The following is a 21,505-nucleotide window of genomic DNA, read 5'->3' as shown; positions in this document are numbered from 1 at the left end:
AAAGAAAGGGGGGGAAGAAGGGGGGGAGGAATGAAAAGAAAAATATCGGATGTCGGAGTGCTTTGAAACGGAGGAGGAAATGGCTTTAAAAATACACTGCGCTGATCCACCAAAAAACCCAAAACGGATGGCAGCAGTGCTGTGCGTGCACAGATGTGTTTGTGCCACACACACACACACATATACACACACACACACACGCACCGAAAGAAGGAGCCGCGGCAGCCGCGTGCTGAGCACAGCCTACACTTTATTTCAGACTACAGATTTCTGAACATAATAAAATCTTTGGCTTGGAGCGGCCGTTCAGCCTCGCGGTCTGTGGATCAGATTTATTAATGCGTTGGTTTTGTTTGTTTCTTTTTTTTTCTTTTTTTTTTCCTCGGGAAAAATAAAAATAAGGATAAAAATAAAGAGAGAGACAGAAATTCACACACACACACAAATAAGGATCGAACGGAAGAGCGGAGGCGGACACCGAAAACGAAGAGCGACGGACGTGGGGAGGAAAGGAAAGCAAGAAACGAACAAAAGAGAGAGGGAGAGAGAAGGGGAGAGAGGAACCGTCCAGCAAATAGAGATCGCTACACATATTTCTTACCTGAAATTAAATATATACAAGGTCATATGTTTGGCTATATAGAGATTATTTTTTTCCTTTTTTTTTTCCTTTTTTTCCTTTTTTTTTTTTTTGTTTTGTTTTGTTTTTTGTAAGCGTTCATATTATTATTATTATTATTATTTTCTCTCGTTCGCAGTCCTTATACTATGGATAAACAATAGCTCTGTGTTCGTGGCACCTGTCGGCGCGGGGCCGTCACTCGCTCTCCTCTTTGTCCTGCACGGTGGTGGTCGAGTGGTTGTACAGTCCCTGGGCCATGAGGTGTAGCGCCAGCCCGTTCTTGATGCCCGTCGCCTTCTTGATCTTGGCCCGCTTGTTCTGGAACCAGATCTTGATCTGGGACTCGTTGAGGCTCAGCTCCTGGGCCAGGCTCTGCCGCCGCTGCTCCGTGATGTAGCGGTTCGCCTGGAACTCCGCCTTCAGCCGCTGCAGCTGCTCGGCCGTGAAGGCGGTGCGCGGCCGTTTGTCCTCCTTCTCCGTCTTCTTCTTCTTCAGCTTCCTGGTGCGGGGTCCTGCGGGCAGGGCAACACACACCGCTGCGCTGGGCCCCGCCGCCGCCCGCCCCGACGGAACGTGGCCCGACGGAGGGGACCCGGCCCGGGGAGAGCTGGCCCCGGAGGAACGAGGCCGCGGAACTCCCTCGCCCGCCGCCTCCGAGGCCTCGGTGTAGGCCGGAGCCGCTCTCCCGGCGCGGCCGTTCCCTTCCCCGCAGCGCGAACGGTCCGATCCCGGCACCGCGCAGCGCTCGGAGCGCCCGGGCCCGGAGTTGGGAGAGGCTCCGCGGACGGCTGCGGGCACACAAAGAGAGCGGCCGCGCCGAGCCGAGCGGCGGGGATCGGGGCACGGCGTGAAGATACATCCCCGAGCCCGGAGGAAGGGAAAGGAAGGAAGGGGGGGAAGGAAAGCTCGAGTGCGCGGTCCCTGAGAGCCGGGAGCCGCGGCCCCTGACAGCTCGATCGCTCAATCCATCACCGCAGTCAATCAAAGCGGCTTTTCCCGAGTTTGAAGGCGATGGAAGTGTCAATAACAGCGGAGGAGCGGCCCCGGCACTATTGCACCGCACTGGGGATTGGGGGCCAGGGGGGAGGGAAACTGGGGTGTCACTGGGGGTCACCTCCTCGCCCCCCTCTTAAAATATATATAAATATATATATAAATACGTATATATATATTTGCAATTAAAAATAGCGACTGACGGTGGCAAAATGAAGCACTGCGGGCCCAGCTCCGGGGAGACCCTCCTGGCTCAGCCCCTCCAGCCGCCGTTTGCAGCCCTTCTTTCTCCTCGCCATAAAACAGCCCCCAGCGACCCAACTACAAGGGGCTGGGGCCGCCCCCCTCCCGAAAAACGGCACTTTGCCTGGGGAAGAGGAACGGACTCCCGGGGCTCCCCGCTCTCCGCACGGCCCCGGCGCCGCGCTGACACGAACGGGGCTCTCGGAGGAGGATGGGGACCGGGACCTTTTCCGCACCGGGTTGAGCCACAAGAGGGGGGGCACAGGGAAGAGGGGCACGGGGAGGGTGGGGGGATCCGCGCTATCCTTACCCGAGGACGGCCGGTCGGAGTACCGCGTGCAGTACACCCAGGCGGGCCACACCAACGGCTGTTGCGAGTCGGGTTTGAGCACGGCTCCTCCATTATTGGAGCCCATGAGGAGGATGGCGGGGCTGCCGTGCTCCCCGTACTTGGCCGCCGGAGTCTCGCCGCCGTCTCCCTGCGCCTTGGCCGCCCCCGCAGCCCCCGCGGCACCCGCGGCCGCTCCGGGATTCGCTTTGGCGGCGGTGCCGGCGGGCGCGGAGCCGTCGGGAGCGCAGTTCGAGTCCGGGCAGAGGAGGGCGGAGGAAGGCGCGTGGGGCGGCCGGGCCAGCAGCGGGTTGACGTTCTCTCTACCTGCGCTCTGCGCTCCGTCCCGCTGTTCCCGGCCGCCTCCTCCTCCTCCTCCTCCCGTCGCGGCTCCGGTGGCGGCGGGCGGCTCTTTCTTGCAGCCGAAGTCCGGCCGGAGGATGTTGTCGATGAAGAAGTTGGTGGTGCGGGGCGGCGGCGGCGGCGGGGGGCGGCGGCGGGGCAGGGGCAGGGGGCAGGGCGCGGCGGGGGAGGCGGGCGCGGGGCTGGGGGACACCGGAGCGCTGTCGCCGTCGCTGCCGCCTCCACCGCCGCCTCCGCCGTTCGCCGGCCCCGGCGGCGCCGCGTCCCGGTGGTGGCCGTGCCCCTCCGGCGGCTCTTCCATGCTCAGCCCCCGCCACGGAGAGAGAGACGGAGAGGAGATCGGGAGGTCGCCGCTTCGTCGCCGTTCGCTTCTCTCTGTTTCGCTCGCTGCTTTTTTTTTCTCTTTCTTTCTTTTTTTTTCTTTTTTTTTCCTCTTTTTTCTCCTTCTGCCCCCCCCCCGCTCCCCACGTACAGCCACTTTACGCCCAACCCGCTTTGGCGGTGGGTGGCGGGTTAAAAAAATTCAAGAAAAAAAAAATATATATATATAAATAATAATAATAATAAAAAATTTTAAAAAGAAAAAAAAAAACGAGTAAAAAAAAAAAAAGGCAAAAAAAAAAAAAAAAAAGCACTAAATCCACTTGTTGGGCCGGAGCGGAGCGGAGCTTTTTTGGGGGTTTGTTTTTTTTTTTTTCCTCTCTTCCCCCTTCGCACGGATGGATCCAAAACCGGGAGACACTGGAGGGCTCCTCTCCCCTTATATATTTCCAACAGCAAGGAGGAAAAAAAAAAAAAAGGCAAAGAAGAAAAAAAAAACACCCCAAACCCGCGTGCAGCCGCACCACGGCCCCCCCCCCCCCCCCCCCGCGCCCGCCCCCCGCGGAACCCCTCAGCAGCCGCTCATGGCCCCGCTCTGCCGCCGCGCTCTGCCCGCGGCCCCGCAGCCCTTCCCCGGCGGCGTGCGCGGCTCTGCTTTCCCTTTGCCTCCTCTCTTGTTTTCCTGTTGTTTCCTTTTTAATAATTCCTTCCCCCCCCCTTCCTTATTATTATTATTATTATTGTATTATTATTATTATTATTATTATTGGTCCCCCCCCCCAAAAAAAGAAAAAAAGTGTTTTTTTGGGGGGAGGAAAAAAAAAAGGAAAAAAAAACCAAAAAACCAAAAAAAAAAAAGGCCAATCTGACAGCTCCGATCTTTGCAACAAACTCTCCCTAAAAAAATCCCTCGGCCACACTTTTTTTTCGCTCGCACCGGAAGCACGTGAGGCGGCCCCGCACGTGGGGGCGGCCAATGGTTCGCAGCCGCCGCCGCTGACACCCAGCTCCTCGCCCAATGGCCAAACCCGACGGGGCGCTGCGATAAATACCGCGTGGGGCCGGGCCGGGGCGGTGGTGGCGGTGCGACGGGGTGGGGGCCCGTCCGTGGGAGCCCCCCACCCATTATGGAGCCCCGCGTTATAGTTATAATGCCCGATTTATAAAGCCCTTTTATAGTACCCCTAGTCTAGAACCCCCTTGGAGCATCTTCTTTCTAGCGCCGCTATTACAGAGCCCATTCTAGTACCCTGGTCATAGAGCCCACTTAGAGTGCTCCCATTATAGAGCACCTTTACAGTGCCCCCATTATAGAGACCCATTATATCGCCCTATTGTAAAGGCCCATTATAGCGCCCTCTTAGTCCTCCTCTATCACAGCGCCCCCCTTGCGGCACCACCTTCATAGCATCCCATTATAGCGCCCGCAGCTCCTTCCCCGTTCCCCGGCCCTGGGAGCTCGTGGTCCGGGGAGCCCCCAAATCGTAAAGCATTCCCCAAATAGTAAAGTCTGCACCCTTCCCAAATCCATATAAAACCCCTCACTGCGCTCTCTTTCAGTTTTGATCTTGTGTTTCCATGTCGGAGGAAGGAGAGGGCCTCGAGTTGGGACTTTTAGTTTCTCATTCCTTTAGAAAACAATCATAATAATATTTTTAAAGGCATGTGTAGCGATAAATAATGGGAAAGCAAAGGGCGAACAGGGAGCTGCCATTCTGCCTCGCTCTGCACTGAGCGGCATCGGTATTATTTGGGGAGATGTAAAACCGCCTGCCCAGGTTCGGGCTCCAAGAGCGGCCCTCCGGCCCGCGGTGCTCTGCTCTCAGCTCACAGCGAACATCTCGGGCTGCGGGAGGGGAATTCGGAGTTTTGGAAGGGTGGAGAGATCAGTGTGTGGTTTATCACCGTTTTGTGTTCCTAAAAATTAACGTGTAAGGAAAATAATAAGAATAATGCATAACCCCAAGGCCGGGTTTGGTGTTTCTCGGCCTCCCGGGGCCGCAGATGCTGCCCTCTCTCTTCTGTCACCCGACGGCCCCGAGGGGGGCCCGAGCTGCTCCCGGCGCCCCGCGGCCGCAGCTCCGTGCGGGGCTCCTGCGAGCACCTGCGGGAAGGGGCTGCCTCGAAGAGAGACTATTTCCAGCTCCCCCCCCAAAAAAAAAAAAAAAAAACCAACAACAACAACAGTGACGAGAGGAGGGGAGGCCGCATCACGTGCCGCCGCCCGTACGTCCTATATGTGGGATGCGGATGGGCCATAGGTATGTATGGACGTGGGGACGGACACCGGGGGGTGGCACACGGGACCGAAGCCCCCCCCCCCTCACCCTCCGCACCCCCCGATGAGGGCTCGGCTCTTTCCTTAGCGCAGAACCTCCAGACTCGTCCCCCCTAACACCACCGCCCCAAAACGCCGCAGCGCACAACGTCCGCACTGCAATGAACGCGACCCCCGCTCCCCCCCCACCCCCCCCCCTCCCCGCATCCACAACACCGTATCATTTACTCGCCCGAAATTGGGTTTATTTATATTTAAGTTAGCAAAATTGAAATCTTTATCCCAAAAGCGAGCGTGGGTACTTAATTAAATTCTAATTAGGACACTATCAATATCCCATTTAGCCACGTAGCCTTTGTGAGCCGCGGTCCCTTTCAGAGCCGTAAATGGGGGCTCGCCGCCTTATCTCTCCTGCAAGAGACGCCTTGAGAAGGGCTGCAAAAGATAATTTATAGGTTTTAATTACTCTTCATTCCGCCTGATCAGCTTGGCGTTCATCACAGGACGGCGAATAAAACCTGGTCAAAAGCACTGTCACTATTCCCTGGCAAGACGCTTAATCAAAGTAAGCAGGGCCATATTACACGCTGCGAGCTTCTCGCCGTAATTTCCCAGCTGCTGATAAAGCCGGTTGAATAATGCCGCGGTCCTTCGGAGACACCATTTACAGAAATGACTTTATTGACGGCTTAACGTCGGTAATTCATTTTACCTTTCATGTATTGGGAGCCCGGATTTGTTACAGTAATAGGATGATAAATGTCCTGGCGGCCCTATAGCTTTTATTATTGAATACAATACACACACCCATCCTTAAATGTTCCAAAATTGGGTAACAAAAGGGAGAGAGAGAGAAATCGAAGCCTTTAACTATTTAATTTGCCTTCCCGAGCGCTGGGAGGGGGACGGGGGGGAACCGGGGGGGAAAAGAAGAGACAGTGCCGTGCGTGTATGGGGGGATCGTTCCATCCGGAGCGCTCCTCTTCCGGAGCTGCTCTGGATTCAGAGCTTCGCTATAAATCGAGTGGCTTCGTGCGCGGAGGGGTGGAGGGATCGCCGGGATCAGTGAGGAGGGGTTAAAGGGAAAGGAGAAGAGCATTTCCACGCTGGGTGTTTTTTGGTTTGGTTTGGTTTGTTTGTTGTTTTTTTTTCCCGGCACCGAAATAGATAAATATTACAACAGCAAGTTGTTGCGGCCATCGGGTTGATAGGTTTACATCGGAAGCTTAAAAAATAATCATAATAATCAACAATAATAACAATATTAAATTCCCGTTAGGAAAAGTTCCCTCTGCAACTGGTAGCGAAGGGAACACCGAAGGGGCGGCGGGGCCGCTCCGTGGGCTCCGTCCCGCTGTGCGTTCCGGGGCCGCTGCCGTCGGGGTGCGGGAGGTGCCCGCACGGTGCCCGCAGCGCCTCTTCGGCAACGGGACGGTGCCAACGTTCCCGTTTCGTTTGATTCATTTTCTTTCTTTCTTTTTTATTTTCTTGAAGTTTTTCATTTGTTGTTCTTCTTTCCGAAGAAGGCCGGCGGAAGGAGGAGGGATTCCATTCGAAATTCAAATCGAAATCAAAATTCAAAGATTCAAATCCTTTACGTTTTTGTTTTTGTTTTCCTAGGAAGGAGGAAGTATAGGAACGTGGTTAATATACGCTGTGGTAATCCTATTTCCAGGTCTAGATCAGATCTCATTGGGGCCTTTGCTGAAGGACATAAATGAGTTGTTCCAATACAATGGATTTCATCCTTCCTACAGGGACCGGCTGACCAGCGGTTTTGTTAAAAGTGAATGCGAATAGATTTCTGCTACAAGTGCAGCATTATTATTATGAGCTGTAAGGTCAGACCATACATTCCGGGTCCCCAAAGCCTATAGACCCTGGGAAATGCGCGGGATATACCACGTCATTGTACCTGACAGTCCCTTCAATAGAGTAATTCAATTATCGCTCGGGGATTCGGTCTTCATTGAAAGCAATAATAGCGGTGTAATTCGTTGGTAAATAGGTGGTGGAAGCGACCCCGCTCGAAACTTTTTTTCGGGGCGCGGGGTTCCGTCTCCCGGATTCACTTTGCCCGTGCAGGGTGGGGGAGGGCAGCTCCCATTGCCGAGGGCCGGAGAGGGGCAGCCCCGAGAGGGCGGTGCGGCCACCAAAAATGCCCCGAGACGGAGCCGGAATCCGGCGGGGTCGCTTCCCCTCGTCCTGGTGCTCGGCTGCGGGACGGTGTCCGCAGGGAGCATCCCCGGCAGCCACGCAGCCCGGCTGGGAGCTGCAGGGCAAGATTTGGGTTGTTTATTTGTTTGTCATTGTACCCCCCCCCCCCCGCCTCCCCCCCGCCGCCCCTTCTTTCTTTAAAGGGGTTGGGGATGGAAATAACCCGTGGAAGTTTGGGTGGAGGGGAGAGAAAAGTGTCTTTATGGTTTTTGGTGGTGTTGTTGGTTTGTTGCTTTTCTTACAAGAAAAAAGAAAAGAGAGAGAGAGAGAGACGGTGGAAATATAAAAAGGAACAGGACGAAAGAGGAAAAAAAAAGGAAACAGGAAAAAGAAAGGAAAAGAAAAAAGGAAAAGAAAAGGAAGAGGAAAAGGAAATAGGCAAAGCCGGAAAAGGCAAGGGGTGGGGGAGAGCATTAAAGGAAAAAAAGGAAAAATAATTAAAGAGAAAGGAGGAAAGAAAAAATGGAAACGGTGAAAAAGGAAATGAAAGGGGAGAAAAGAACAGGGAAAAGAGAAGAAAAGATAAAGAAGGAAAGAGAAGAAAAGAGGGGGAAAAAGGAAGAGAAGGAAAAGAAGAAGAAAAGAAAAAGAAGAAAATGAAAGAAGAAGAAAAGAGAGGGAAAAGGAAAAGACGAAAAAGGAGAAAAGAAAGAAAAAAAGGAAAAGAATAAAAGAAGAAGAAAAAGGAAAGAGAAAAGAAAAAAGAAAAGAAAAGAAAAGAAAAGAAAAGAAAAGAAAAGAAAAGAAAAGAAAAGAAAAGAAAAGAAAAGAAAAGAAAAGAAAAGAAAAGAAAAGAAAAGAAAAGAGAACCAGGGCTAAGGAAATAAGGACAGAAAGGGCAGAGGAGAGCAGAGAGGCGCTAGCTGCGAAGCCCCTTCCTCAGCCCCCTTCCCCCCCCGGCCGCCGCCCCCCCTACCTCGCAGCTCCCGGAGCGGCCCCGCACAGCGGCTCCCGGTTTCTCCGGAGCCCAGCGGAGGAGCGCAGCGGATCCCGTGCCGGGCGCGCGGTCCCTGCGCCTTCCTGCCGCCCCGGCTCTGGGCTTTAAGTTACGGCGGACGTCTCCGAGAGCCGCTTTTCCCCTCTTTGGGTCGGGCACCGCCGTCCCCTCGCCGAGCGCGTTACGAACGGGGGCTGAAAGTTTGCGGCGCGTCTCCGGCGCGCGTCTTCCTCTCACCCTTCCCCAGCGACGGCCTCGCACCCGCGGCCGTTTTTCACCGCGTTTTCCGCGTCCTCCCGCTCTCTCCCTCCCCGGCTCTCCGCTCCCGCGTCCGCTCGAGGGGAAGGAAAGCTGCGGGGATACTTTCGCAAAGGGCCAACGCCTGCCGCCTCCCGGCCCCCGCCCTCCCCGCCGCTTTCCGGGACGGGGCCCTACGGGCGGGGGCACCTCGAGGCTGGGAGCGGCCCCGGGCTCTTGTCCCACCGTAGGGGTGCACGCGGGACCGCGACCCGTGGGTTGTGCGGGGCTCCCTGCCACCGACGTGGGAAGTTTGCCCGAGTCGTGCCGCCATCGGAAGATGCACCCCGCCGCCTCCGTGCCCCAGGTGCTGCCTTAGGGGCTCCGCGCCCCGGGGGTGGGGAGATGACCCATCTTTAATATATATATTTTTTACCCTTTCGGGCCTGAGTGTGAGCAATTCTCCCTTTTCAACGCCCGGAGGAGAAACGAGCCCCGCGTCCCCGCTGTCCTCTCTGCCACCCCCATCTGCCGGGCGCTGGGACCCGGGCGGGGGGGGGGGGCGGCCCGGGCCGGGCCCGGGCACCGGGGAAGTTGGAGTCGGGGAGAGAGGAAGGCGGGGGGAGAGAGATCCTTTGTGTTTGTGTCCTCCTTTGTTCCGGAATTAACTTGACCGGTGGGGCTGGGAGGCAGCGGCACCATTTCGATGTGAGGGCGCGGGGGAGAGGGGGGCTCTTTTGATCCTCATCGAGGGAATCGCGGCGGGAGGGGCTGCGGGAGGGGCAGCACCACTGTCTCTCCGCGGCGGCTCGCAGCGAAATTTCGTTGCAGGCGCAATTTCTGCCTCGCACGGGAACTTTCGGCGCTAATTGGCCGCGCCGCTCCCCGAGCAGGTCCCGCTCCACTCCGCTCGGCCGTTCCCAGGGAGAGAAAACAGCGTGCGTGGGGCTAAAAGGCAGCGAGACAAAATAATCAGCGTTAAAAGTACGCCCTGCTTTGGGGGGGCGGTGGGGAGGGGGGGGGGGATATGGAGGGGGGCAGGGAGAGGGGCAGAGAGGAGAGCGAAATAAGTCTATCGCCTGGAGAAATGATGCAATGTTACTGCTGCCCAGTGGCAGTAACCGGAATTGGGTCATTTTCGGGACAAACGCCGGCAAAATTCGAGTCACGTCCACTTTTGATATAAGGATGTGTCCTCTTTAAAAATTGTTATGCAAAAGACTCCCGGACGTGATCTTCTGGCGATAAAAAGCAGCGAGCCAAATAGTGCAGCCCGAGTCAATAATGGATGAACAGATTAAGAAACCTTTCTCCCAGGCAATTATTTCAGCCATTGAAAAGCTTGCTCTCTCTCCAAATTTCGAAAATAATAATAACAATAAGAGCAAAAGTAAATAAAGCTGAGCACGAGTGCGGTGGGCTCTTTGCCCCTCGCTCTGGTTTATTTCCAGCCAGGGGGAAGATAGCCGAGGAGGTACCGAGAGCAGCGGCAGCCCGAAATCACGGCGGCTCATTATGATCTGAGATTCGCGGCACTAAATAGGCATAGTGGGGGGAGCACGGCCTGCCTGCGTTTGTTTCTCCGTAAAGCCCCGGGTACATTCACTCTCCTGCTCTGTAATTCCAACAAAAGGTGATGGAAAATGTACTGAGGGGGAGATCGGTGGGGGGAGGGAATGGATGGTGCCACTTGGGATCTGAAGGGGAAATCGCAGGGCCGGGGCACTCAGGCAGTGGCACCACTGGACTGAGGGGTTCCTGTGGCTGCATAGGGTGGAGTGGAGTGGGGGGAGCAGAATCCCAAGTCCCCAGTACAGCTCCGAGTCCCTGGGAGAGCTGCTCCTGGGCCGTGGCTTCAACCCCCCCAGCAGGAAGGCAGGGGGTTCCCACAGCCATCCTGCTCGGCCTTGAATTTGGCCAATGCTGGCAACCGCTTACAGTTTGGTTCTGTCACCAAAGCAGTGAGCAGATCCAAGGGGAAGGAACTGAACTTTCTGGAGACAGCTGGAGAGCAGGTTCTGTCCTCTTTAGGAGAGGTGCCATCAGGTCTGGAGTGAGGATCTGGACTTTGGAGCCATTGGGCTGCGTGGGAAAATGGGAATTATAGAATCATAGAATACATCAAGTTGGAAAGAGCCCATAAGCATCATGGTTCAGGAACAATAGCTCCTTATAGTGCAGGTTGAGAAGAAGTACAGCAGGAGTCAGCCCCAGCTGAGCTGCTCAGCCCAGAGTCCTTTCCAGGACATGCCACAGTACAATGGAACCCTGGCTGGCATGGCACTTCACCTGCACGCCCAGCCCTGCAGCCAAATCCCACATCCCTCTCCAGACAGCAGCCTCACATTCCTGAGTTAGACAAATGATGAAAAAGTTCCAGTTACCGTCTAATGAAAGGCCTCCATCTCCCTTCCCCCAGAGGTTTCCGATGCACATATAATTAGCTCTCAATATTTCATGAATATGGGGTTTTACTAATTCCTCTTCACTCTGGAGATTTTGCATTCACTCTGTCATTTTGCAGAAAGCCGTGGCTGTGGGAAGGGTGGGTTTGGGGTGGGCTCTTCTATGTGGATGCCCCTCACTGGCTGCCCCAGGCCTCAGCCCAAACAGGTGGAGGTCCTCCCAGGGTGAAGCCATAGAGTTTGCCCCAGAGCCATCCTTTCCTTTTCCATTTCTCTGCTACAGCTGCTCTGGTTGTATGGCAACAGCCATCCTTCCTCTGGTGGTGCCACAGGGCTGTGCCTTTTTCTCTTGTCCTGCTCCATACAAACATCTGTGCCTCTGTGCTGTGGTGGAACAATAGCTCCATTTACTGCGAACTTTGGTCCTTCCATTCAATCAGATGTAGACTAATACACTTTTCACCACATTGCCTCTGAGCTCAGCACTGGTATTTGTAATGCAGTGGAGGAGTCACTGTAAAGGAACCCCCCAACCAGAAGCAGCTCGTTAAAAGAAGCATTACCTCTATAACTTACTATTAATTACATGCCTGCCCTAAGATTTCTAAGGACAACAAATCCTATGACAGACAGTTCTCAGAAGCACTGGGACCGGTGAGCAAAGGTTTTATTTGCCACACGTTTTAGCTGGACACTTTGTAGTCTGCAGTATGAGCTGTTGCTGCATGTGGTCCATTGAAGAACAGCTTTGTTTCCAGGCATTAAACCCTGTGAATCACTGGTTGCTGCCCCTTGCTTATTTCTTAACAACTTTACACTTTTCTGGGCCTTTTCCACCCTTTCCTACCTCCTGTTGTTTACTGGAAGCCGTGAGGAGCTGGTGAAAGGGAGAGAAGCGACTGTGGGGATGCAGGATTCAGGTTTGAAGGTCTTTGGCAGAGCTATGAGCCACATTCAGTGGAATTTCGCATCAGGATCAGCTGTTCACTCCCATCACTGTGCCTTGGGTGTGCCACATCGGGACCATGTTGTGCTCGTGTGCACAGGTAGCAAAACCCCACAGAGGTGGTACATTTTAGAGTGGTACACCCAGACTGTACAGCTTTCCAGGGTTCTACAGGCAGCACAGAGCCATAGGATTGTTTGAGTTGGAAGGGACCTTTAGCAGCCATCTGGTCCAGCTCCCCTGCAATGAACAAGGACACCTACAGCCGGATCAGGGCGCTCAGAGCTCGGCATCTCCGCGGTAGCACCCGGCCCCCTCCCGGCCTTCCTCACACCGCTGCACTCCAAACGCTGCGTTCCTAATGATGTGTCCCAAATGCTGGCTTCCAGAGCCATCTCGTGGCTCTCGGCCGTCAGCACAGCCGAGCTGCTGCGCGCCGCTGGTGCCTTCAAGCTGCTTCACAACCTGCTTGCCCACTGCACCCTTCATTTTCACACCTCCACGTGGGTTTTCATCCTTGTGGGACTCAACTGTAGTAAAGCCCACTGGTGGGTGAAAGAAAGTCCTTTTGGGAGTGGGTGATGTGGGGGACGTGGCAGAGATGGAACCCAGTGGTTGTGCAGGTCCCATCTGTCCCCACATTTGTTGCACAGCGCTGAAGTGGAGTGATCCCTGCCTGCTGGGAAGAGGACACTGCTGGATGTTTAATATCTTTATATCCCTACTGTGCTAGACTTTGCCTGGCGGGTGGCCCCTCTTCCCCTGCAGGGCAAGGGCAACAGCTAGGGTTGTGCTGCTTGATCCCACACACTGCTTGTCTCTATTTAGCTGGAGATTCCCTTTCCATTGCACAGATTAAGCCTCAGAGACGTGGAGTGATATTTTACTGTGTATCCCATAGCCTCACAGACTCCTGCTGGGTCCGAGCCATGTATGCAATCTACACTTTCCCACTGGTGTATAATTTTCTTGGCACTTTCTTTGCAACAGGTGGGCTGTGATGCAGAGCAGCACAATGTGACCGCTTCACTCTTGCCTAAGAAGAAAGATTTACTGCAGAAGACATATTATTTGCAGTTTTATGGAGATTTCTTATCTAAAGCCATCTAACACCCTATGGCGGGGGTCCACAACTTTGAGAAAGCTTCAGAGCATCCAAACAAATGTTTCCAAACAGGAAAGGAGCCAAGTTACCATGCCTGCACAGAAAATCAGGACGATGAGATGGGAAATGCAGCTGAGATCACATGGAGCTATAACCCCATTACGTAATGCAGCCAGCCCTGGAGAGAGACGATATCTCAGATGAAAAATGACTTCCCAGGTGCCCTGGACAATGTGCTGGCTGGGCGGGCTCAGACAGCTCACTATACTCTGTCCTCAGGCCAATCACTGGTATCTCCATCCAAGGGGCGCTCAAGGTCTTAACAGGGGAGGGAGGTTCAGGTTGGATATTAGGAAACATTTCTTCTCAGAATAAGTGTTGAGCACTCTGGGCATAGGTTGCCCAGAGAGGTGGTAGAGTCACCATCCCTGGAGGTGTTCAAGGGTCACGGAGATGTGGTCAGTGTGTATGGGGGTGTTGGGTCGGTGGTTAGATTAGGTGATCCTAGAGATCTCTTCCAACCTGAATGATTCTATGATTCTGTGATGGGTAGCTATGGATTTGATCTCAGGAAGGGGTGACATGGACTCAAGGCATCACAAAGATGGGATGAGTGGCTTGCAATAACATGGGTGAGCTGTTCCCTGTCTTGCTGCTCAAAACAGTTTTACTTTATGCTCTGCATTGGGTTGCAGTTGGGTTCAAGGTTCAACCCTGTACTACAACAGAGCGAGCATGTCCTGAGATACAACCACTAAGCAGCAAGGAAACACTAGTAAATCTTAATGTGGAGGCTGAAAAAGTGTAAAACACAACACAAAATATAATGCATGGGTTGGTATGGAGCCTGCAAGCCTCTGATCTGTTCCCATGGGAGCAAATTCTGGCTGTGTTCTGCTGATGGAGCTCACAGCAGGCCAGCCACCATCACAGAGCCTAGAGCCACCCTCGTGGCTCTTATGTCAATAATTCCTTGTCATTAATAACTTTAATAGTTGATATGTGGGACTGAATGGTGTGTGCTTTTTCAGCAGGGATGAACCATTCAATCACGTAAAGCCTCGCCTAGGAGATGTTGCTAGATGAATCATTTGGGTTGATTGAGGGCTGTGTAAGTGATATATTAAAGATGTGCCAAGCAACATTCCTTGATGGGGAAAATTATGTATTTTCTGGCAGATTCATAGGATGAGGAATTCATCTGTGGGTTGTTAAGGAGATTATTGTCTGGTATGTGTGTGCATGCATGGGAATGGTGATACTAGTCAGGCCAATTCACTAGACAGGCAAAATAATCTGGTTTTGCTAAAACGAAACTGTCATCCCAGGGTGATGCCAAGTACAACTTTGGCTCATCACATCTAACTGATCCTTTCTGTAACTCTTATACCAAGGAGAAATTTGGTCCATGAACATCAGAGATGGAAGCAAGGTGGGACACAGCCAGCAGAGCTTGCTGTGAATGTGATTTCTCCTTTATCTATGATTCATGTATGTAAAGCTTATTTTTTGTTCTTTCCAATTTGCTGGAAATTGAGTGCCCTCTCCACTGCACCCCCATAGTGTTTCCCTTCAGATGAGTGTTGCCTGCCCACCCCTCCTTTCTGCACAGATTGAGTATGAGCTCCATTTTGATTTCCATTCTGTTCTCCAGGTCACATTTAGAAACATTTCTGTTTCCACAAATCCGTACCTCTGAAAGTGCTCACAGAGAGCGCTTTTCTCCCCATATAGAAGAGAGCCAGTCATTCCTGCCATTAACCAAATGTCATGGGCAAATGGTAAAATCCTGCTTAGAGAGGGGCTGCAGAGCCTGCACATGGGGAGCTTATGATCATGTCAATCAGCCGACAGAGCACACAAGAGAGGCTGGCTCTTCGGTCCATTGACTCAGCGGCTCAGAACCCACAGTACTCAGGTATGTCAGCTTTCTCACTGTGTTCTTTATGAGGTTATTGTGGCCATTACACATCTCCCATTCACATCACCCATTATGGCTTTGAGGGATGTTTAAAGTGAACTTCAAAGACAGCTTGGAGTTACCTAACACTGCCAGGTGAATTCCAGCAGCTGGTTGAGTGGGCAAGGCTTGATCTTTGGAGGAGTCTGTGCTTGGGCAGGGCTGGGATGGCTTGGTGCTCAGGTTGGATAATAGGGAAAAAGTATTCAGAAAGAGTGGTTAGACATTGGAATGGGCTGCCCAGGGAGGTGGTGGAGTCACTGTCCCTGGAGGTGTTCAAGAAAAGGGTAGACATAGCACTGAAGGACATGGCTTAGTGAGCATGGTGGTGATGTGTTGATGGATGGACTAGATGATCTTCATTGTCTTTTCTGACCCTCAGGATTCTATCATACAGTGATTAGGACAACAGTCTGGTGTTGCTGTGACTACTGAAGATAAACTTTTCTGGCTTACAATACAGATAGGACACAGGGAGCTGAATTTCCAATGTTATATCTGCAAGGCTGCAGGGGTGTGTCAACAGAGGGCACTGGACAAGCCCTAGGTGAAAGGCACTTAGTTGTGGAGACAGAAATATAAACATACATATTAAAGGCTTTGGTTCTGACAGGCAATGGCTATCGGCATGTCCTGTTGTGTGATACACTGCATTTCTACCACCAACACAGTGCTGATGCTGGGATCGATGAGGGATGCCCTCCCCTTTCTCCCCAGCAGAACATAATCCAAAGGAAAATCTACTTCAACTAAAACTACCAAAACACCCAGAGTTCATCCAGGTAAGGAAATGAGTTAAATGCTCCTAGTTAGTTTCCAAATAGCTTCATCTGACCTACAGAGCCTAAAGCCCTTAGTTAACACTTCCCAGGTCCTTGCTGGGAGCATGCATTCCTCAAGAAAGCACAATAAACCCAGCTCTTAACAAGGCTCACAAACCCACTGTGCAGCTGGGCGAGACATTTGGTGCACTGGACAGTAAAGACAGGAATGCTTTGAAGAACAAACTCATGGGGCCAAGCTCAGCTCACTCCAGAGTATCCCAGTGAGCAGCTGGGCCAGTGGAGGAGCTCAGCCTTTACGAGCTGGCAGCCTTGTGATGCCCAGCCCTGGCCCCAGTGATTTATCCCTGCAGCCTGGGATGCTCTCACTCCTGTGTTCTGCGGGGCTCTGTTCCGCATTAACTCATCAGCAGGTTGCAAAGCCAGTGCTCCTGCACAGAAACTTTCCAAGAGAGAGCAGCCTGCAGGTTGTCATCTCTGTTGTATGGCTGCGGGAGGCAGGAAGTCACCTCCTGCTCCTCCCGGCCATGCTCTCCTCCTCCAAGCAGAGGCAGTCGCTTTGTGATTAAACTCTTGATTGGTGTCTTTTGCTTTTTTATTTGACAAGGCACAATATGATGTCACACAAAGAAGGACTGAAACGATCTCATCTCAGCACAGTGGGGATGGTAGGAAAACACTGGCTTCCCACCTGCATTTCCACATTGCCACACTTCCATCTGTAGCATTTTGAGGTGCTGAGACTTCTCCATACCCTCAGTTATAATATCAGACCCAGGAGGGGTGAGCTTGGGTTATCCAGCAGATGCTTCTTATTCTGATCAATATCTTTGAGAAAAGTATGTTTTTCTCTGAACTGCTACCCCAAAAAGGAGTCTTACGCTGCCACCCCACTACAGACAATGGATCATTTCACTGAGCTGATCAGTGAGATCTAGAAACACTCATGCTGTGCAGCATCTCTGGGTATCAGAATGTCAGATTTTCTATTTTTAGGGAGAAGAAAAAGAAAAGGGAAAAAAAAAAAAAAAAAAAAAAAAAGGAGGGGGGGGAGAAAGAAAAGGAAAACTTCAAAACCTTTTTTAACCCTTTTTCTCTAAGCAGGAGCGCTCCCGTCCCCGGGCAGGCACCCACCAGCAGGTGGGGATGGTGCCGTGCGCTCGGAGCCGGCTCCGCTCCCGCAGCGCCGCGGGGCTCCGCCAGCCCGAACCGGGGGTTTCCTCGCTTCTCGCCGCTCACGGAGGAGCCTCGCTCGCTCTCCCTGCAGCGTCACTGAGCGAATGGGGTGGAAATACTGGGGCAAGTGCGAGGCACCGATGCTGGATGCCGTCCCTTTGGCAGCTCCCGAGGCTGAGGTGTGCAGAGAGAGGGGATGTCATAGGTATGACGCCTTCCTTCGTGCCAGAGCTAGGTGTCACCGAATGTGATGGATTTCAAGCAATTAACGGATCCTTTCCCTACCGACGCTCAGCTGGGCTAGGAAACTCAGAGCTCCGTGCTCCTGCTCACTTGTACGTGGCTTCCAAAGAGGCATATACCACAGCGAGAGCGATTCCTACACGGGAGTCAGGCAGCAGATGACACGCTTGAAGAGCAGGACAGGCTTTGCCTTTCAGGGCACTGTGCAGCTGCAGGTGACACGGAGACATTTCCCTCTGCTGCTTCAGAGCAGAGTGCATCCACCGACACTGGCAATGGGGGGTCCCAAAGAGTGGGTGTTGGCAAACAGCAGCTGCGGTGCTGCAGAGATGCCAGCGTCTGACAGGCTCAAAAAGAGAAGTGGGAACTTGATGAGAGTCTTCAACTATGTCACAGGGTATTATAATGAGGGCAGCAGTCAATTGCTCTCCATAGTTACCAAGGGTAGGGCAAAAAGGAAGGAGCTTAATGTGTAGCAGCAGAGCTGAGCACGAGGCATTTGAGAAGGAAAAAAACTCCTGTCCTTCCTAACTGTGAAGGTGATTAAGCATTAGGACAGGTTGTCCAGGGAGCTTGGAGCTTATGGACTTTGAGTTTTAATAGCACATTGCACAAATGTCAGCTAGAAATCATCTTAAGGTTCTCCCTGACCAATGCTTTTTGTTCTTGTGATTTTAAGGCTGCCTTGCACCAGGTCTCAACTTCACACTTCATAATGCAAGTTACTGAATCTTTCTTCTGCTCCATACTAGACAGGGGTTTGGGGTTTTATGTTTTAGACATGATAGAAGAGTTGCTTTCAAACAACATAGAAGGAATTAGCTCTACCTGCTATTGTTTATAAACAGCTGAGGAGATCAAGGTGTTTTGCAGCTGCTCCATTGCTGTATCTGGCTGTGCCCAGGTGAAGCATCATGTCAAGCAGCTTGTTCTTCATCACTTTATCTTTCCTCTCTCTGGTGCAGTATGAAACACAAACATCATGGCTGGGATTCATGTCACTGGCAGGAGTCAGGATTTTGTTGCCATACTGTTGTAAACCCACGTCAGGCCATTTATACAGTTTATAAAATTAAATATATTTTTTCAATCAAGAGCTCTGGATTTAACGTGATGTTCTCATGGCTTGCGTTTTATCACTTATATCCTTTTAAAATGGTATAAAATGGAAACTCTGAAGACTTTGCTTCAAGATGGCCATTTTCAAATGAGCCTAAGGTGTCACCTGTGTGTTAAAGCAGCTGTCCAGGTTCAGTATGCTGTTTATGTGTATCTTAGGGACTTTGCATTTCCTGTTGTAGTGGAAATGCTTAGTCACAGCTTGAAGCAGTGATTGAGCACCTGGTGGGAAGGCAGGGCCAACCCAGGGGAGCTCAGGTGCAAGCAATACACTGAGTGACCAGAAGGGAAGGAGCCAGGATGCACCCCTTCCCAGACCACATTTAAGGGTTGGCAGTGGAGGTGAGGGTATCTTACTGAGGATCTCTTCATGCCCGAGGTCTTCTGAAGGTAAGTAATTTCTTATGTTTTTATGTGCTCCCTATTATGTTTGAGCAAATGCTCAGTTGGTTCAACCTGAGACCTTGCTGCTTCTTGTGCTTTCTATTGTGTTACACCTGTCCTTTTGGTTTCTATGAAATGTTCAAGTAGTTTAAAAAGAAGTTCAACAATCCTATTAGTTTAGTTTCATTTTTTGCTATCAGAGCAAAGTGAATTTGTGGTGAAGCCCTCATAATGCACATGTGGATTTGGACATGCCGTAGACTTTCCAGATAAGCAAGCTGCAGGGCAGATGTCAGGCTCTCGTGCCCAGATCACATCTCAGGAGCTTATTGAAACTGAATAGAATCATTAAGGTTGGAAAGTACCATTAATTTCAGCTAGTCTAAGCCATCCCCACTATTATCTGCTGTGTCCCATAGGGCTATATCTTCATGGTTCTTAAACACAATATCTCTAGCACTAGTAGGAGTAGAATCACACAGGAGGTAGGTGAAGTGAGCTGACCCCAATGACGGGAGTGCTATAGAGCAGCTCAGAGAAGTCCCGTTACCCAGAGGCAGCCCAACCAGGTTCCCTTACACCCAGAAAAGAGAACTTTCCTTGGGAGAAGAAGCTGCTTTCTGATTTGGTTGTTCTTCTTCTTCTTTTTTTTTTTTCTTTTTTTTCTTTTTTTTTTTTTTCTCCTGACAAAGAAGTCAGGACGTTAGAAAAGGCCCAGTTAATGACTTCTGTTTTACTCAGCTGTATTTTCTCATGCTGAGCTGGGGTGGCTCAGGATAGTAAAGGATCTCCTCCATTAGAACTCTCAGCAGCTAATCAGACAGGTAGCAATGCAGTCAAAATGGAAACTGAACTTCTTTGTGATCTAGATCCTTGTCTTTTCTGTTGCTTCGCTAGGAAAGTTTTTTTCTATTGTGACTTATTGAGCATTCCCTAAAGACTGAATAGGATGAGTTCCCTAATCCTGAGCCCCAGGTGCCTGATCAGTCCTGACCCTGTGCTCCCCTTCATCACTGATTCACTGAATGCCTTAGATTAGAAGGGAATGTAAATCCCACCCAGTCCCGACCTCCTGCCATGGGCTGGTTGCCCTCCACCATCTCAGGCTGCCCAGGGCTCCATCCAACCTGGCTTTGAGCACCTCCAGGGATGGGACACTCACAGCTTCTTTGATGGCCCCATGCGGCTGCTCTCTAACTCTGTAATCATCACCCCATGTAGAAATCCCCATCTGGACTTGCTTTATCCTTGCTGAAGTCTGTATGATGAGTTGTATCCCAGCTGTGGCTGGGCTTCTCAGGGCATGCCTGCAATGAATGGTGTATCTTCATTCATCAGCCTCTTTATGCTGATTGTGCCCTTTGCTCCTTGCTAAAATGCATTTTGAGGAAGTTTTCTATTGTTATTTTAAAGCAAGAAGAGTCTTGGCAGGGCAGGCAGTATAAAAAAATAATAGCGTATTAATGAAGAGTGGGAGGGAAGGTCACCCGCCTGTTATTTGTAGCACAGTACCTGATAAGAGGTCATTAGTCATTCAAAACCACTGAATGGCTTTAATTAAAATTGGAGCTTCGAGAGCTGGGTTGAGTCCGCTGAACAGACTTTCAGGGCAAAAAGACATAGCGAGGGAAGGAAAGAGAGCAGGAGTTGACCAAAATGACAATGAGCTTAATTAAAGGCAGAAGGAGCTCCAGGAAACTTCCATTTCCATGCTCCCAGACTGTTTTTTCTTTTTTCCTGGTGCCCTGGAGCTGCATGGGAATAGCATTTTCCTCACTGGGTACTGCCTGGTGGCATTGCTTCCCCCCTGTGCTGCACGAGTGTGGGGACAAGGAAGAAAGTGCCAAGGCGAAAAGACAGCTGGTACCAAAAGGGGAAAAAACAACTCTGCGAAAAACTTTAATGTGCTTTACAATAGGAGGAAATCAGCTTGCATTAGGAAGAAGGCAGTTCTGCCCTTCCCAAGGGTAAGTTTGGGACTTGCCCTTCGCAGCTTCTCTTTCTTGATTACATCCCCAGCATCTCCATGTGTGCAGGGATGCCAAGAAGTGTTGATATATGTGCTCTGAACAGCTGCAAAGCAGGCACAGCCACTTCACACTGTGAAAATAAAGCAGGGTTTTTGTCCTCTGCTATTTGCTATATGCAGCATATCATAATTAAGCAACACAAGCTTGCTGCCAACCTAGGACGCTGCTGTAGGACTGTGATGTGCTTATGTCTTAGAATTTGGATATATTTCTCTCAGTTGTGTTTATTTCTTCAACTAATTTTATTGAGAACTGTGAATGACTGGCCTTGGAAATACTGATGGACTGAACTGTGGCTGCAGTGTGACACCTGCCATTAGCAGCTGTCTGTCCCTCCCACACTAGGTCATATGAGAGCTCTGTGCACACCAGGAGTAGACAGAAGCCCCCATCTCCTGCCCCATTACCTGTGTGGGTACTGGGGTAGGGTCTCCCCCTCCCACAACCAGCTTCTGCATGCAGATGGCCGAGGAACTGAATATGACTATTTTGTCAGCACAATGTGCCCTCTCCAGGTAGGGCCACTGAGACATCACATCATATCTGTGCACACTAGGGTAGGACTTTTTGTGCCAGCAGAGCTATATCATTTCTACTAACACTGTTACTAGGCTGACAAAACATTGTCTACAACAAAAGTTCTCTTGGCCCAGCTCTCTGTGAGGAGGTGAGATGGACTTTTGCTCTCCAGCCATCACATCTCCACCAGAAACACGCTGCTCTATAGCCTGAGCACCACCGCTGTTACAAAAGGCATCCAACTAAGAGCAGTGCCTAATTTTCCATCTGTTTCTCATTTGCTTGGATCTTCACACT

General features: G+C 51.5%; 2 protein-coding genes across 2 annotated transcripts; both read right to left on the bottom strand.

The window, feature by feature from the left end:
• Nucleotides 1-233: 233 nt before the first annotated feature.
• On the bottom strand, nucleotides 234-3,246 carry EN1 (engrailed homeobox 1). The gene is made up of 2 exons (XM_015868612.3): nucleotides 2,169-3,246; nucleotides 234-1,134 (listed from the first exon to the last, which is right to left on the bottom strand). The coding sequence occupies exons 1-2, from the start codon at nucleotides 2,848-2,850 to the stop codon at nucleotides 818-820; spliced, it is 999 nt and encodes a 332-aa protein (XP_015724098.1). The 5' UTR covers nucleotides 2,851-3,246; the 3' UTR covers nucleotides 234-817.
• A 2,565-nt stretch (nucleotides 3,247-5,811) lies between these two features.
• On the bottom strand, nucleotides 5,812-9,675 carry LOC146760085 (uncharacterized). Its single transcript, XM_085552901.1, has 3 exons — nucleotides 9,126-9,675; nucleotides 8,282-8,913; nucleotides 5,812-6,764 (listed from the first exon to the last, which is right to left on the bottom strand). Exons 1-3 carry the CDS (start codon nucleotides 9,673-9,675, stop codon nucleotides 6,726-6,728), a joined length of 1,221 nt encoding a protein of 406 aa, XP_085409027.1. The 3' UTR covers nucleotides 5,812-6,725.
• Nucleotides 9,676-21,505: the final 11,830 nt, after the last annotated feature.

Source organism: Coturnix japonica, chromosome 7 (assembly GCF_054131305.1).
Source record: "Coturnix japonica strain WE chromosome 7, WE-NBRP24, whole genome shotgun sequence".
NCBI lineage: Eukaryota > Metazoa > Chordata > Aves > Galliformes > Phasianidae > Coturnix > Coturnix japonica.
The sequence above is the reverse complement of the archived record's forward strand: the minus strand, read 5'-3'. Positions and strand labels throughout refer to the sequence as shown.

Coding starts and splice junctions, on each gene's coding strand:
- EN1 (XM_015868612.3), bottom strand. CDS start 2,850: ATGGAAGAGCCGCCGGAGGGGCACGGCCACCACCGGGACGCGGCGCCG. Junction 1,135..2,168: donor CTCCGACCGGCCGTCCTCGG/GTAAGGATAGCG, acceptor CCCTGCCCGCAG/GACCCCGCACCAGGAAGCTG.
- LOC146760085 (XM_085552901.1), bottom strand. CDS start 9,675: ATGACCCAATTCCGGTTACTGCCACTGGGCAGCAGTAACATTGCATCA. Junction 8,914..9,125: donor CCCCGACTCCAACTTCCCCG/GTGCCCGGGCCC, acceptor GGAGCCCCTAAG/GCAGCACCTGGGGCACGGAG. Junction 6,765..8,281: donor GCCGCTCCGGGAGCTGCGAG/GTAGGGGGGGCG, acceptor CCTCCTTCCTAG/GAAAACAAAAACAAAAACGT.